The 17,722-nt window shown below is 41.9% G+C and overlaps 1 protein-coding gene across 2 annotated transcripts in view; it reads left to right on the top strand.

Moving 5' to 3' along the window:
• The window catches only part of EPB41L4A (erythrocyte membrane protein band 4.1 like 4A), a 209,073-nt gene that overhangs the window by 139,868 nt on the left and 51,483 nt on the right, over positions 1-17,722 (top strand). For both annotated transcript variants that reach the window (XM_081090194.1, XM_081090195.1), the window contains 3 exons: positions 2,434-2,525; positions 4,119-4,196; positions 10,227-10,348. In XM_081090194.1, coding sequence (XP_080946320.1) covers positions 2,434-2,525; positions 4,119-4,196; positions 10,227-10,348 — 292 coding nt within the window. The remainder of the gene's footprint in view (positions 1-2,433; positions 2,526-4,118; positions 4,197-10,226; positions 10,349-17,722) is intronic.

Here is a 17,722-nt window from a genome sequence, read left to right as displayed (position 1 = left end):
TGTATCCGTTATGTTCACACCAGCAGTTGCTGTAAGTGGCGAAAATACACAGGATTTATTCTGAACCCCTAGCTCTCTTTTTCGTTGTTAACCCCCCTTTTAGTATTTGGATTACAATGGGATAAGGAGCAGGCAGCTGTGTAAGTGGAGGATGAGTCTGTACTTGTCACTTGTACATGGCAGCAGTAATTAGGAGGCCTGTGGGAGGCTCTTTTGTTCCTTTCACATATTTGCACCAAAGAAAACTTGAGAAAACCCAATTCTGGCTGGATCTTTAATACCTTTTATCCTTTCATGAAGTAATGGTAGTTTTAAAAATATATTAAAAATTAGCTATCCTAGGACCAGGTGTCTTTTTGAAAAGCAAAGGAATACAAACGCTTATGTGAAGAATGAAGTGAAAATCAGTCCACGAAAAATTTGAGGAGATTTGCTTTGTTTTTAAGACTGAATGGTCTTTGGTTTCTCCTTCACTTTTGGAAATCTGGATTAGATGTAATTAAGTAACTGTTTGAAAATGTGATATAGGTATGTAAGTGCCTCCTCGTTTGTGGGTGCTCTTGCTAACATGCGAAAGTGCCTGTGCCCCACAGCAGACATCACAGCCACCACTTCTTGTCGCTGGTGATGCCCAGTCAGTCCTGCCACTTATTGAAAGGCACAGGGACAAGGGGGTGCAGATACTGAGGAGGTGGTAGCGGGGGAGGGGAGGCAGCTTGTCCTGTACTGGCTTTATCTGATTCCTTTATCCAGATAACAGTGCAGTCACAAGCAGAATTATTTTTTAAAATACATGACCTGTATGTTATATTTTTGGATAATCCAGTGACCTTAAAAACACCCACCTGTTATATAAGAAACTCTTAATAGTCATTGCCTCTTGGGAGGGGAATTGGGGCCAGTGGTAGGAGAGAGATTTTGTTATCATTGTGCATCCACTTTGGGAACTTTGGGCATTTGTACCATGAATATTTATGTTCTATATTTTAAAAAAGAAAAGGAAAAAAGTCCCTCTAAGCATCCCATCTCCTGCAGGATCCTTGGCTTCCCACCCTGCACCCCCCACCCCCCCAGATCATCTGTGATTTCCTCTGCAAACCCTTTCCCATCCCTCCCCCCAGTTTCTTTTACTTTTGAGAAAAACACTTTCTGAATTCATTGACTTTTCTGCTTCGTCTCTTATTTTGTACTCCCTACCCCTTTCACGAATGTCACCGAAGATTTCTTACCGTGAAATGCAGTAACTTCCTCTGAAACCCTCTTTGACCTTTCTGGGTCATGGACTTGCTCTCTCCTCCCAGCCTCCCTGACCATTGCCTCCTGATCCATGTTGACATCTCATCTCTGCGGTGACTCCACCTTTATTCACTCTGTACCGTTGTTCTGAGCAAGTTTTTTTAAAACTCTGGTGAAATCATCTATGTCAGCAGATGCGACCTCACTCCTCAGCTCTACGCCTGTATGTTTACTGGCCCACTAGGCATGTTTAGTTCTCAATTCCGTGGGCACCTCAAAATCAAAATAGCCTGAACTTATTGTCCATTCCGTCACCATCCAAATTCCCATTTTTCCCACTTGCTGTATTTTATTACTTGGAGCACCCAAGCCAGAAACCTGGGAATTATCCTAAATTTCCCCTCCACCTCACAAGGGTTCCAGGTTGCCTTGCTGTAACATGCAAATATTGGCTCTGTTTTTATCACACCCTTTCATTTTTTCAAATAAACTCTAAATTGGGCCTCATTCCAGATGGACTTGGGAGAAATGTTATGCATATGAATGTTCTGTCCTTATTAAAAGTAGTGGGGGCCATTTTAATTATTCCTCCACTTTGAGGATTGAGGATTTTGTTTATGAATCCATAGAACCTCATTCCAGGGGCATTTCTGCATTTGAGACATGAGCTTAGTTTTTATTTAAAACTAAGTTGGCAATTATATAACTTCACAGAGTTTATGGTTTGTTTGTTTGTTTATTTATTTATTTATTTATTGCTACTTATGTTGTTGTATTTTGCTTGATTTCCTATTCAGTCATGAAAAAAAAAATAAATACAGTTAAGAACTGGATTTGTGAGCATCTCTTTTTTATTGGGAGTTGATTTGCCCATGGTCAGTATTTTTCCTGTTTTTGGTGCCCATTTGGGGCTGACAAGTTTGTGGTACTTCAGTGCCATCACCCTGGTTATCCATGGTCATGGGTGATATACTAGTAGAAGTAGGTGATGGCACTAAGATTTATATGGGCTTATATTTTGTAATTTTAATTAATTGAGATTTAAAGCAACCCTCCAAAAATAGTTACAAAGAGATATTCTTTGTTTTATGTGTTAACAATAATTTGACTGTTTACTTGAATTTTTGTTACCTGTGGCTATCACCTGAAGAATGTATGGTCAGTGATTGACGTTCTCTCTCTTTTTTTCTCTCTCAGTGCAATGAAACTTCATTCTTTTTTGAAGCTCGGAGTAAAACTGCTTGCAAGCATCTTTGGAAGTGTAGTGTAGAACATCATACATTTTTTAGGTATGTTAATGTGAAAGTTTTGTTGATTGTTCTAACAAGTGAAAATTGCATTTGTTTTTATAACAAGAATTCTCTTCTATCTACAGTAGAAATTTAGAAGTTTTTCTCTTTTATTTTTTTCAGTCACCTAATTCTCTTGATCACATTAATAGAAATAGATATAGATGCACAGACATGCGTACACACATACATGCACACATAGATATCGTCTTTGCTCACATTATAAGAAAGGCCAAGGACAATTTTTATTTGTTTATGTAAAAAGTACAGCTTTGGTATTCGTGGAAAGTAAGTGTTCTGCTGTGGACATACTAAATTTGAAATGCCTTTTAGTCATCTAAATGGAGACGTTGGATGTATAAGGCTTACTGAAAAGACCAAGGTTGGCCATGTAAATTTAGTTAGTATTTAAGCAAAGCTGACTGGATGAGGTCACCTTGGAGAAAAGTGAAGAGAGAGAAGCAGGAAGCCAAGGACTGGGCTGTGGGACCCTGCCAGCATTTAGAGCAGAGGTCCTCAAACTTTTTAAACAGGGGGCCAGTTCACTGTCCCTCAGACATTCCACACGTGCGCACTGCGGGCCTGGGATGAGTCGGCTGCTAAGCAGGACAGGCAGCGGCGGCAAAAACACCCGGAGGGCCGGATAAATATTTCCGGCGGGCCACATGTGGCCCGCGGGCCGTAGTTTGAGGACCCCTGATTTAGAGGACTGGAAGAGCCAGCCATGGATTATGAGAAGGAGTAACCTGGAAAGTGTGTAAGGAAATGGAAGATGAAGGAGGAAAATGTCATGTTGAATTTTCTCTGCTGCATGCTGTGCTCCTGGAAGGTCAAGTGGGGGTGGAGAATTGACCGTTGTATTGTGGGGATACTTTTTGTTTATTTCACATCTTTATGGTATAAAGATAACACTAAATTTTGTCAGGTAATACATTCAGTTGTATTTGTGTTTTTAAATTTAAAACTAGATTCATTCTTCCCCTTACTCCTATTTGGTTTGCATGGAGCAGTTTCCCCAAATAGCATGATATTGGAGACGTATTCTAATCAAATGACCAGTGTCCTTTATTTAGCATGTATTAGGGCAGGGATGTTTCCCAGAAAGCCTGAGACATTACCTCTCGGTCAGGGGCCTGGGTGGAACAGGTCCCCATGGAAGTGTCTGTTGAAGGTACCCTGGAGAGGGAAGTGCTGGACTATAGTACAAAGGAGACTGAACCACTCCTCAGAGATGATTAACTGCTGTGAAGGCCTTGGCTTGAGTAAATCAACCTAGTGACAAAGTTCTCAAGATTATTTAAGCAGAGAAAGTAATATGATTCACAACTAAAGCTTCTAAGGACAATGATGTCTTCAGAAAGTATGAGTATTTCAACATTATATAAATATATAAATTCCTAGAGTGTGTTTGTGTTTCAACAGTTAGCTTATAATAACATTATTATTTCCTGCCAATGTGTAGAACAAATAAGATATGTTGATTAGCTGTTAAGGTGTTGTATGATTATATTTTCTACGTAGCTTTTGCTCAAATGTTGCAAAAGTATCTGTATTTCTGAGTCTTAATTTAATTTTATTTTAAAAATTCATTAGAATGCCAGAAAATGAATCAAATTCACTGTCAAGAAAACTCAGCAAGTTTGGATCCATGAGTTATAAGCACCGGTATAGGTAAATACCATTTTTTTCCTTGGGGTGTGTATATGTAAATACATAAATATTTAATTCAGCTGTTCACATACAGGCACATTAAAGTTTTTTTTTCTTATTTTTGTACAGTGCCAGTGAATTTTATTAGCATAATAGTTTATTAAAACTTTTTTGACAAAAACGATTTTCCAGGCTTAATTATATTTAATGTCTATGTTAGCTCTGTTAAGTTTAGAACTTTTAGAATGTACTAGAGTTTATCTTCTGAAATGTATTTTGATGAACATATCACTTGTAATTATGTTGTGATTATGAGATAATAGATATTTTGAATAGTAGCTGATTGGTGTTCTTAGGACATTCAGTCGATCCCCTGTTGTAATACAATGTATACTTTATATTGTGGATCAAATCATATTTTCTGCAGCATAAAGCCTACATGTAGTGAGGCTAGCAATTACATCTAAAATTTATTGAGCAGTATTAAGTGCCATGTATTGTGCTAAATGTTTTCCATTTATTATTTCATTTAATCATCACAGTCTTCTTAATATTACCCTGATTAATATGTGAGGAAACTAAGGCTCAGCAAGGCCAAGTCACTTCTCCAGGTAACCCAGCTAGAAGCAGTAAAATGGAGTTCACACCCTGGCCGTCTAACTCCAGGGCCTGTGCTTCTGTCCACTAGGCAGAGTGTTAGCATGTTGCAGGAAAAGCCTGGTTGTAATTGTCCTGCAGCCAGGCAGGTGCTTGTGTCTTTTTCAAGTGCCAGTATCAAAAGTGGGAGCTTTCTATGTTTTTTTTAAATATATTTTTATTTATTTATTTTTATTTTAAAAAAATATATATATATTTTATTGATTTTAGAGAGGAAGGGAGAGATAGAAACATCAGTGAGAGAGAATCCTTGATTGGCTGCCTCCTGCACAGCCCCCACTGGGGATCAAGCCCGCAACCCGGGCATGTGCCCTTGACCGGAATCGAACCCGGGACCCTTCATCTGCAGGCCAACGCTCTAACCACTGAGCAAAATCAGCTAGGGCTGAAATATTTTTATTGATTTCAGAGAGGAAGGGAGAGGACGAGAGAGATAGAAACATCAATGATGAGAGAGAACCATTGATCGGCTGCCGCCTGCAGGCCCCGCACTGGAGATGGAGCCCACAACCTGGGCATCAAACCGTGACCTCCTGGCTCATAGGTCAATGCTCAATCACTGAGCCACGCCGGCCGGGCAGCTTTCTATGTTTTGAAAAAGAATTTGTTTTGTTTCAACTCCTTCTGTTAATAGAGAGTGTGTGAGGTGTAAACATGATATTGGGTGCCTTGGAGATGCAAAGATTCAGATCTTAGCACCTCTGCCTTCAGAGAGCTACATCATTCTGGCAGTGAGGCTGGTCCGAGGCCCTGTAAAACCCAAGCAGAGTGCAGACATGCAGCTCAGGAGGTGTGACACTGTTCTGTCAGCCTCACTGGAGACATCACTGAATGAAATGCTTACCTAGGAAACTTAAAAGTAGAGCCAAGCTCTGGCCAGGTGGCTAAGTTGGTTGGAGCATTGTCCTGTGCGCCGACAGGTTGCAGGGTCGATTCCTGGTCAGGGCACATACCTACATTGCAGGTTCTATCCCTAGTCAGGATGAAAGGTAACTGGTTGATGTTTCTCTCTCCCTCTGTCTCCTTTTCTCTTTCTCTAAAAAATCAATAAAAGTATATCCTCTAGTGAGGATTAAAAATAAATAAATAAATAAATAAATAAATAAATAAAGCCAAGTCAAGTGTTTGTAGGACAATGGTATGCCAGATTTTAATTCCTCTCTCTCTTTCTTTTTTTGTTTTGTTTTGTTTTGTTAATCCTCACCTGAGGATATTTTTTCTATTGCTTTTCAGAGAGAGTGGAAGGGAGGGAGAGAGAAAAGAGAGAGAGAGAGGAACATTGATGTGAAGGGGGTACATCAGTTGGTTGCCTCCCACACTTGTCCCAATCGGGGACAGGGATTGAACCCACAACCCTGGTACATGCCCTTGACCGGGAATTGAACATGAGACCCTGTGGTGTGTAGGCTGGTGCTCTAACCACTGAGCACACCAGCCAGGGCTAATTCCTCTTTTATAACCCACATGTTTGGCCTTGAAGTTGAAACCAGAGATAATCAATAACAGAGTGATTAATAGTAAATGTTCACTGCATTCATTGTTACACATTATTCATTTGCATATTTGCTTATTTGATGACATATAAAACCTAAGTAATTATAGATGTTCTCGCTACTTGGTGTTCACTGATAACTAAAAATTTAACCTTTTGCTTATCAAGGTTCTTGCTCAGACAGTGATATAATTATCAGGAACCTAAGGGAAGAGTACCTACTTTATGTTGAGGTGAACAGCTAATAGTCACCATTTGGGCTGTTCTTCCATTTAGAACATAAAACACAGAGAAAATGTGTAACTCTATCTCTGTGTTCCTATTATTAAAATTGCAATTATGCTGCTTAACATATGCTGTAGTTAGTTTCCACAAATTTACGAATACCTGATTTCTCAAATTTATTGAAATGCAAATGTTGTGGCTACTGGGAATTATTATTATTGGATTTTGCATATTAAATATCATTTCTTCCAAGAAAGTAATTAAAGGTAACCTTTGCAGAACTGGAAGCTCTGCTAAATCTGTTCTAATTTGGTGGCTGGTCTTAACTGCCTAGTCAGTTTTAATGAAACCCAAATCTCCGTCTCTGTCTGTAGGAAGCATAATGTTACTCCATCCCTGGAAGAAATGTGTTTCATTCCACTGCCCAGATCTGGTCATGGGCAGGGATGGGTCTCGGACTCCTGGGTGGTCTCCAGCACCTGGACTGTTAGTTGTCAAAAGAGGAAAAATACCCAGCCTTTAACAAACATCATATGCCTGCTTCTCTCTTGAGATGTTCTGTAGACCTCATGGAATGAAGGCAGTGCTCTGGAAACACAGCCCCTTCCTTTGCCGGCAGGCTTTTAGAGCATGAGGGATAAAGAGCAGCATAAATGCTGCAGGGTGCGAATGCAGGTGTGTCTGCAGTTGTGTGTATAATTATGTGTAGACGTTTACAGTGGTGCGTCTGTAGGTGTATGTGATGTAGGAAGACAGTTCTAGTCTTGATCCCTTTCTTGCATCTTCAGGCATGCTGAATATCAATGAGATTTCAATATTTTTTAGAAAAATTAGTCATTACTTAAGAAGGGGGAAATATTACACATTTGTAGTGATGTGTGACAGTCAATCAAAATTCCAGATTTTGTGAGGGAAATCTGAGCTGAAATCCAACAATCTAATTCCTTTGTTTTATTATCAGAGACCAATAATCTGAAATAGAACTTGATCGAATCTTTGATTAAAATATTTTATTATACACTGGTATTTCTTTCCCTGAACCCCTTAGAAATTAACTTTGCATTTACCTGTTGTTAAGTTAGTAGGGGACTCCTTGTTTTGATGAATAAGTTGAATAGAATTTATATTCCAGGAGTGAGAATTGGGCCTGAGAAACACCCACTGGGAACCCAGATGACCTTCTTGTAGGACTTAAATCTCATGAACTTTCCACATTTCTTTTTTTTAAAAAAATGTATTTATTGATTTTAAAGAAAGAGGAAGAGAGAAGAAGAAGGAGAGAAAGAGAGATACGTCAATTGGTTGCCTCCAGCACACACCCTGACCTGGGATCGAATTCACAACCTGGGCATGTGCCCTGACTGGGACTCTCACTGGTGACCTTTTGGTGCATGGGATGATGCTCAACCAACTGAGCCACACTGGCCAGGGCTCCACATTTCTTAAAATCTGAAAGAGAACAAATTCTCATGAGAGCCTCCTTCGTGTCAGGTGCTTGCACAGGTGTCACTTTATTTAATCACATAAAGTAAATATGGGATGGGCTCAGTGACCCGCCAAAGGAGGTTTCTCTTCATTTATACAGATGAGAAATTTGAGCCCCAAGCCCCAGAGTAAACTAACTGAACTAAAGGCCTTGATCAGTAAGTGGGATAGCTGGGATTTGAACCCAGGTGTCTCTGTTCTTGTTCTCTTTCCTCGACCCCTCACTTTGGGGCTGCAGGGCCACTCAGCATAGAATGGGAGTGTGTATGCCAGAGTGTGAGGAGGTAAGGAGTGGGTGATCATGGGAATAAATCTCTGCACTGTCTCTACAAAGAGTCACCATTTATCAAATACTGTCTGCTACAAGGAAATAGTAAGAATACTGCACAATAATATTTCCACTCGGAAATAGTAAGAATAAGTAGACATATATTATCAATGTTGAAACTAAGTCTCTTGGAGATTTGAAAAATAGCCTGTTGAAGATCATACAGTTGAGACAGAGCTATACTTGCAACGGCAGACCAATGGCTTAGTGGTCTCTTCCTCCTCCCACTGCCCGCTGTGCCATGCTGACCAGCTGGAGGTCGGGAAACTTGTTCAAGTCTTAGGTCCTGTACAGCTGGTGGCAGATCAGGGTATGGTTCTGGGCCATAGTTTTATTAATCTTGTGATATGATTTTGTCATGTCTCCGTTATTCCTGAGAGAAAACGCGTGTGGAAAAATGGAGTAAGTAAAATCTCATTATAAAATGTCTCAGGGGTCCACATGATGGGTTATATTTTTAGGGCAAATATTTTTTCTTCTATGCAATAAAGTACACAGTACCCAAGTCTTATAGCAGGGAGAGTCTGTTGGAAGTAGGTCTTATCTTCACACTCCATTCTACTTGTAATAGTAGAATTTTGCTCTCTATAGGGATTTTTGTTTTTAACTTTCCAGGAGAGAGATATTGCTGTTTGTGTTAGTGATCTTATTTACTACCTTTAAAAAAAAATAGTTAAATTTCAAGTGAAAAAAAACCCAGCCTGTCACAGTTTGCTCCCCTCTCTCACCCCAGTTCTCATGAAGTATTGAACACTAGTACACTCATAGGTGGACCCCGGCATCTTCATTCATGGTAGCTCATATCAAGTTGTGTCCCTAATTATCCTGATGATAAGCCTCTTTTTATGGTTGTTTCAAGCACTAAAAAAAAAAAATCTAATAAAGGTGGATGGGGTAGTGAGGAAGGGAAACTCTCACAGAAGCATGTAGGAGGTAAATTTTGCTCTGTAAGTCTCATTTGGGAGAGATTCACTGATATTTGTTCTGTAAATGTAGGATGAATAGGATTTGGGGCCATTAAAAGGCTTTCTGGCTCTTCTTGAGGTGAATCAAACTAGATAAAAAGAAATGCATTTTTCCTTGTCCCTAATGATATTTTCCTTGTACCTAAATGAAATTTTCACCTAAAATATTTAGGTGGAAGCCGGGGTCATTTATTGGCTCAAATTCAGCAGCTGTGGGATGAATTTTCAGTAGGATGAATGTTCGCTGAAACCCAGAGAATGAAATTACACATTTCTCAGAGATTATTCCATCCCCAGAGAAAGCTCAGCCTCCTGAATCCTCATAGCACTTCAGGGAAGCAGCACTGTGTGTGGGGTTTCCGGCCTGTTTTAAATCTTCCTGGGCACCTGATCTAGTGCAGGTGGGGCGAGCATAATAAAAGGTTGATTGTGCCATAGCAGGGTGGAGAGTAGACCACACAGTGGTCCTGAGGGGATGCTGTACAACTTACCATGGGGTGATGCCAGTTCACGTACAGTCATTGCCCTTATGCAATTCAGCCCAACATAATTTCTTCATCATTTTGTTGTAGAGTCGGAAGGCGATCAGAATTCTCTATTGCTAGCCCACCTTTCTGTTAAATCTAAACCTTAGTCCTCCTTTAATAAACCCCCATTTCCTGTTTCTTCTCCAAAAACACATTCCTTCTATCTAACCTAAATGTTTCCTATTAGAATTTAATACTACTTCCTTGGTTAACATTGCAATGTAAATCAGTTGGGAACTTATGTTTGCTTACAGCTCCTGTGAGTGTGTGTTTTTTCTTCTTTCTATACTTTGCAGATATTCTGAATGAGCTGTTGTTTACTTTTGTGCTGTGTGGTTTTACTTGTGTTAATCAAAATGTTGCATTTTCAAGTGGCAGGACAGCATTGCAAATGAGTCGAGATCTTTCTATTCAACTTCCCCGGCCAGATCAGAATGTGGCAAGAAGCCGAAGCAAGACTTACCCTAAGAGAATAGCACAGACACAGCCAGCTGGTAAGTCATGGATGTAAACATGCATTTCCTTTTAGGCTGATGGTGTAAGATATACTTAGGTGGTGACTATAGCCCAATAGTTCTTTTATTATTAACTAGAGGCCCGATGCACAAAGATTCGTGCAAGAATGGGCCTTCCTTCCTCTGGCTGCCAGCACTGCCTTCCCTCCAGCCAGGAGCCACCTTTCTGCCTTCCCACGCTGCCCAGAGGCCTGGCGCAGCTGGGGCGGTGCAGAACGCCTGCATCGTCGCCATGGCAACGACACAAGTGTCCCACCCCGCCCTCCAGCCGTTCAGCTCCTATGTATGCATATTAACCCGCCATCTTTGTTGGGTTAATTTGCATACTCCTGATTGGCTGGTGAGCATCACGAAGGTATGGTCAATTTGCATCTTTCTCTTTTATTAGTGTAGATACTGGAATTTTTAATTTGACCCTGAAAATATCTAAGCAGTCAGAAATTATTAATAAGTAGACAAGTAGTTAACTTTAGTCACCATAGCCTGCCTAATGACTATACTTGCTTTTTGAAGAGATTAAAGTCTCAACCGAGTAATTTCCTGGTTGGGTATGTCTGAGATTGGAATTGAAGCAAACTTTTAGAAAAGTATTTATATACACACACACAATTTATACAGAATTCAGTAGGTTTTTTGTTATTCTTGGTTTTTATTGTGAAAAATAATATATAGAAAATGTATAAAATATACGTATATATGCACATACACACAAAAAATTTAACATAGCCTTCAAGCCAAGAAGTTCCTTTTATTTATCTGTTCACATCTTTACCATCCCCTTCTTTCCCAACCAGAAAAAAGACACCATCTGACTTTGTGATAATTATTTCCTTACTTTTTGTTAGAATTTTACTGCTTATGTAGGTTTCTCTGAGCAAACTAACTTATTTTGTCTATTTTTAACATTAGATGAATGAATCATGGTCTCTGTTTTTTTGTAGTATATACTAAATGTATTCATTTTTCATGCTGTGAGTATTCTATTTATCAAAATTTTGTTTATCCATTCTACTATTGATGGACATTTGGATTACTAATATTATTTGTTTTTAATGTAGACTACTTTAATGAAACCACTTAACCAATCAGTTTTAATCCCTGTTTGTTGTTCAGAGCTCATAGAATTTTACTGACTTCGTTGTGGCTTGTTTATAGATCACCATTGCCTGACACTCTCCACAGACTTTTCACATATATTATCTCACTTGTGCCTCACAATAACCCTGTGAGGTAGGGCAAAACCCAGAGTATGTGCCCATTTTACAGAGCAGGGAGAGATGGCTCAGCCGCTAGATAGGGGTGGGGCTGGGATGAAAACCCAGGTCTCCTGGATCATTTTGCTATGTAGCATTGTGTGAAGTGAATGGCATCTTTTTAAATGTTTTTATTGATTTCAGAGAGAGAGGAGGGGAGAGAGAGATAGAAACATCAGTAATAAGAGAGAATCATTGATTAGCTACCTCCTGTATGTCCCCCCCTGGGCATCGAGCTCAAAACCCACAACCCAGGCATGTGCCCTGACTGGGAATTGAACCGTGACCTCCTGGTTGATAGGTTGATGCTCAACTCCTGAGGAACACCGGTCAGGCAAGTAAATGGAATTTTTACTCACAGTAATTAACCTCCAAACATTGCATGGCCATTTACATAGCATACGATATCCATTGTTTCATTTAACTCTCATGCCAGGGATATAAAAAAAGTGTTTGAGTTTTCTCCACTGCTGTTGGTTGTGAGAATGTCATGTGACTTATTGTTTCTAAAGCCAAATTAAATCTGATTGTAGGTTCCTTCCTCGCACTAGGCTGGGAGGAAATGAAATTTCATTTCTTTCTGATGGGTCCTCAGTGGCAAAAATTAGACATGATTTAATTTTGCAACAGATTACCTTGCCACATAAGTATTATCATTATCCCCATTTGGGTGATGAGCAAACTGCGATTTAAAAAGGTAATTTGGCCAAGATTACTTAATAGGTACGTAGCTTAGGACAAAAATTATAGCCTTAATATTTAATGTCTTTATCTTCATCTTTTGCATTTATTTTTGTATACGAGAAGCCTTAAATCCCATTTAGATCAAGTTCAGTGTGGTATAATCAGTAAGCAAACTTTCAAATCTTGTGCTATTTCTGAAACGCCATGCCTCATGAAATTATTCCGAGACCCACTGAGAATATAAAAACATTCCTTGCTTTAAATCAACATTTCATTCCTCTTGAGATGCAGGAAGCATCGCACATGCTTTTTTATAAATCTGTGCAGGTTGCTTTTTTCTTCTCGTATGTTCTTATAGAAATATCGGCCAATGTCTCTCTCTCTCTCTCTCTCTCTCTCTCTCTCTCTCTCTCTCTCTCTCTCTCTTCAGAAGCCCAAATTCTAGAAGCTGATTAATTTAGGGACAGGGGTTTGGGTTTTCTCATGGCTTATGCAGATCCAGTGAAATGCAGTTTTCACAGAGCCACCTGGGACTGTATTGAGCCCTCACATCTACCTTCCACCTCAAGTCCCACCGCCATGTGTCCTATTAACCACACTCCCTCTTTGGTAGGGAATAAGAATGTGGCTAATGCATGGCCCAGGTCCTCTAGGACAGCCTCTCAGGTGGCTCTTTTAAAACTAGAACATATGTTATGCTTTGATTATTATAAAAATACATTCTTGCTTTAGAAAATTTGGGAAACTTGGAAACTTCCCATCTATAAAGTTTAAAAATGTTATATTAAATTCCATTCTCCTAGTACAGACACTATATTATATAGCCTCTAGTCATTTGTATATCTTTTCTGTAAAAGTTATATAGTAATATTTTACAACTTACTTTTCTTATCTAATATATTGTGGATATGTTCTAATAAGTTTTTTAATGTTGTTATACAGCCCCATTTTAAGAGCTGTGTATTTTCTCCTGCATAGATGTATAATGGACTTGACATAATTTATTCAGCCAATCTTTAGTTCTTGGATATTGAGGCCATTTCAAATTTAGGAGACTATAAATGTAACTAAAGTGAGTGTTCTTGTAGTAATATCTTTAAGCATTCATGCTAATTTATTATATACTAGAGGCCTGGTGCATGAAATTTGTGCATGGGTGCAGTCCCTAAGCCTGGCCGGTGATCAAAGCATAAGTGTCTGGCGTGGAAGGGCAGATCCCAGCTGACCTCTGCGCCCTGGGCAGCACCTGGGCTGCTGGGCCCTTGTGCGCCCCCTTCAGCCTGAGTCATGGCGCCTAAGTCCCCATGCAAAGATGCGGTGAGCATGGCCAGACACCGCAGGCCGGGGCACAGCATGGGCCTCTGGGCCGCCCAGCAGCGCCACACGGAAGCTGGGTGGGCAGCGTGCTCTCTCCTGGCCAGCCTTGCAGACCGGCTCTTACACAAACCCATGGGGAGCCTGACCGGCCCCTGTGGTCCCATCATCTGCGGCCTTGCTCACTCAGAAGAGGCCGCATGGGTGCGGGGTGGGCTCCTTACGGGCGCCCGGCACCCGAGTGTGAGGGCTTCCCTGGCGCATGACCCCTGGTGTCCCGGGGGAGGGTAGCAAGGGGAGTGAGAGCGAGCTCAGTGGATACCCCGCATTCTCACCGCACCTCTGTCCCCATCACCCCCACCCCAAAACCCAGGTAGCCAGTGAGAGGTCGTAGCCCCCAGCCTGGGTGCCACGGGAGGTTGGTTGCCACCACCCACCTCTAGTTGCCCATCCCAGCCCGGGGCCAGGCCCCAATTGGGTGATCAGGGCATGCCAACCGGGGGGGAGGGACCCAGGAGGTTGGCCGCCAGCCCCGAGAAGGAAGCTGGCACTCGCCCCCCTGGGAAAGGGCCATATGTGCCACCACCCACTCCTGGCTCCCTGTCCCAGCCAGAGGCCCGGCCCTGATTGGGCAAGGGGGGCCTGCTGGCCAGCAGGAGGGACCAGGAGGTTGGCCGGCAGGCCCCATCCAGTGATTGGGGTCTGCAGGCCGGGGACAGCTTCTGCACTGAGCATCTGCCCCTTGGTGGTCAGTGCACATCATAGCGACTGGTCATTCCAGTCATTCCAGTCGTAATGGTCACTTAGGCTTTTATTTGTATAGGTATCTTAAACCAGCAGCCGCCAACCTTTCAGACCTCATGGACCACCAGTGGTCCGTGGACCATCAGTTGGTGACCGCTGTCTTAAACAATGGTGTATTTTCATCTTTAAAAGAGGATTAAATAATACTGTGTTTAAAAACTAAGATTTTCTGTGCGTATATTTCACTTTGAATTGAATTACTTCCAGCCTAACTTTTCAGGCCTGTGTTCCACAAAACTGTGATGTGTTTTGGGGACCCAGAGAGAACCTCCCCTTGACAGTGCGTGATTGGGTGGGGATGGATCATTTAGCAGATATCAATGATGCAGTGTTATGGTTGCTGTCACGTGTATATGGAGGATGTTGTGAAGGATGGACAGATGTTATTCTGTTTCTTTAAATGTCACATTTTCTCTTTCCTCGAATTCCCATGTACTCTGCTGTGAGCCTCATTTGAATCCAGCTGGCAGAGACCCAACCTCAGCCATCTCCTACTCCTCAGGTCATGGTTGGGTTCTAACTTGGAGCAGAATATTTGAAGGGGGCCCTCTTGTCTTCAACTATGTCAGTCACTACTGTGTTGTGACTATCCCAGCCCACCAGGCCCCATGAGGGTGGGCAGTTCTGTGTGAAGCTGGGACACTGCGAGGGGAAGAAAGGGGTTCTTTGGTGAGCCTCTCGGCTTAGGCTTGTCAACCATTGGCTGTTGGTGCCAACTCAGTGTTGACAGGAATCCCCAATTTGGGGTGCGGTGAAGAAGGAAACTGGAAATAGCTCAATTATGATACAGCACAGCTGTGGAGTAGCTCAATAGTGTTATAGCTCAATTATGAAACAGCTTGGATGTGAAACAGCACATCTCCGAGGTGGCCCTCACTCTGCTCTGCCCTTACTCTGCTCTGCCTGGGTCCAGTAAGATACCTTTGGTGTTTCAGCTCCAGCCTGGGAAATGTAGTCTCTAGTCTTCAGTGAAAAGGGAAAGTGCCTTTTCCAAGCCAGAGGGAAATTGACTTATATAGAGAGATCTCTGGTCCCTGATTGGTTTGTACTCATGCAAATAAGGACTCCAAATCCTCACAAAATGTCCTGATTGGTCAGAATGGAGCTGCTCTGATTGATCAGTGATGGTACTGATAGGGACCGAGCTGTGCGGCTCTAATTGGATGGGGCAGGGGTAGGTAGTGTGGGGAGCCTCAGTCCTAATGGTTGAAATACAATTCCAGGAACTCCGTTACAAAGGCTGACGCAGACGGCAGGAACACAGTACAGGCAGTTAGTTCAGCGCAGGCTTCTCCCTGAAGGGCGGTTTGCGTGAGAGACCCCTGTGTAGAAAAGGCTGCTGGGCTCTGTTTTTAAAATTTGAGCCCAGTTAACCACCAAAAGCCCTTCTTAGTAGGTATCTTCTTTCTCAGGGTCCACACCTATTAACCAGAAATAGCTGTTGTGTGACCAAAGACCAGTTGTAGCAGAGCAAGTAATTGTCTCAGTGAAGGTGAAATTGGAAAGGGAATTTGACTTAAGACAAAATCATACAAAACAGAAGAACCTATAAAATTGTAGGTCTAGTAAATCAGTCATTAGCTATCTATATTGGAATATTATCTAAAGCCAGTGAATGATGTTTAGGATTAAGCCTGCCTAGAGAGACCATACTCCCGGTCCCCCTGTAAGACTTTCCTGTGGAAGGAGGTGAGGGGATGAAATGCTGCGAGGGATTGACCTGCGGGTCATTAGGTCCCTGTAGCCCTAAGGCCTCTGTCCCCTTCCCCACCCTCTAGACAGCCCCTCCTTCCCCGTCCGTTCATCCTTTCACACTGTGTAAGCTTTAGAGCAGCCCCCTGTTCCTGGGACTCATTCATGGGTAGCTGAGCAGGAAAGAAACAATAGCTTTCTTTTTTTAAATTTTGACAAAAAAGTAGAAAGCAGATTTCAAGACATAGAAAAAGTTTCTTTATTAGATTGTACTGTACTTGGTGAACATGGAGTTAACGGTTTAAATAGAAGATAGATTTCTTTTAACTGTAATAAGTCTAGCTTTTAATTTGCATAGATTGCATTCTGCTGTTATTCTCTCTAAAATAAAATTTTAGAACTACACTTTCAGGAGTTATTGGCATACATTCTCACCTCTCATTTAACATTTTTGTATAATAAAAAGCCAGTTGTGCTAGAAAGGAGACTTTTGCATTTTGTTAGTTTATATCATTAATTTCTAGTGCATGACTTGTAACTCTAGAGGACATTCTTTTATTTTTTCTGAAGTTAAAGAAACTCAGACCTGATGACTGCTCCCTTTAACCTGCTACTCAGTTCTCGGCAAATTAAAAAACCCTTTGTTTCACCTCTCAGTCAGGAATGCCCTGGTATTGTGTTTAGAATCCGCCAAGGTTAGACCTTGGCAACACTATGAGGAAGTACATTCCAGAACCCAGAGCCTGCACCCAGCCGAGGAGTTTAGCACCAGGGCAGGCGGCCAGAGAATTCTTGCAAATCTAAATGGCTTCTTCTTCTTTTTTTTAAACATAAATTCTTTATTTAAAAAGAGGATATGGTAGCCCTGGCCTGGTAGCTCAGTTGGTTGGAGCATTGTCCCTATACGCCAAGGTTGCGAGTTCAATCTCCAGTCAGGGCACACACAACAAGCAACCAATGAATGCATAAATAAGTGGAACAACAAATTGATTCTCCCAACCCTCACCCCCACCCTCAAAGCAGTCAATAAAATTAGCCCTGGCCAGTGTGGCTCAGTTGGTTGAGCATAGTCTCATGCACCAAAATTCACCAGTTCCATTCCGGTCGGGGCACACGCCTGGTTTTCAGGCTAAATCCCTAGTAGGGGGCATGTTTCTTTCTCTCCCCTGCTCAGGATATAGGGCACAGGCACTTGTACACACGCTGGTACCATTCACACACGGAGAGAGACATCACCCCCTTTAGCAGTCATTGCCTTCTCACAGGGGTGGAGGTCCAGGTAGTTCTGCCAACAGTTCCTGGTCGTGTTCTGGTTGGGGAAGCAGCTGTCAAAAGGAACAGTCCGGTGGTTCTTGATTTTGATCTTGATGTCTTCTGCATGTTGTTGATTCCTAAAGACGCCCCTGAAGGCGCTCGCAGCTCAGAGACTCCTCAGCAAAGAGACTTCTCCGTCTCTAAATGGCTCCTTAGGAGCTTGGGGGAAAGCCCGAGGTGAGATGAGATGGCAGGAAAGAAAGTGCATATTTGTACAGCCCTTTCTCTGACAAGGTCTGGGCAACTCATGTGGGTTCTTGTCAGAGGAGAGTCTCTGCTATAAGTAAGCACT

Source organism: Myotis nattereri (assembly GCF_964212035.1).
Source record: "Myotis nattereri genome assembly, chromosome: 4".
Classification (NCBI taxonomy): Eukaryota; Metazoa; Chordata; class Mammalia; order Chiroptera; family Vespertilionidae; genus Myotis; species Myotis nattereri.
The sequence above is the reverse complement of the archived record's forward strand: the minus strand, read 5'-3'. Positions and strand labels throughout refer to the sequence as shown.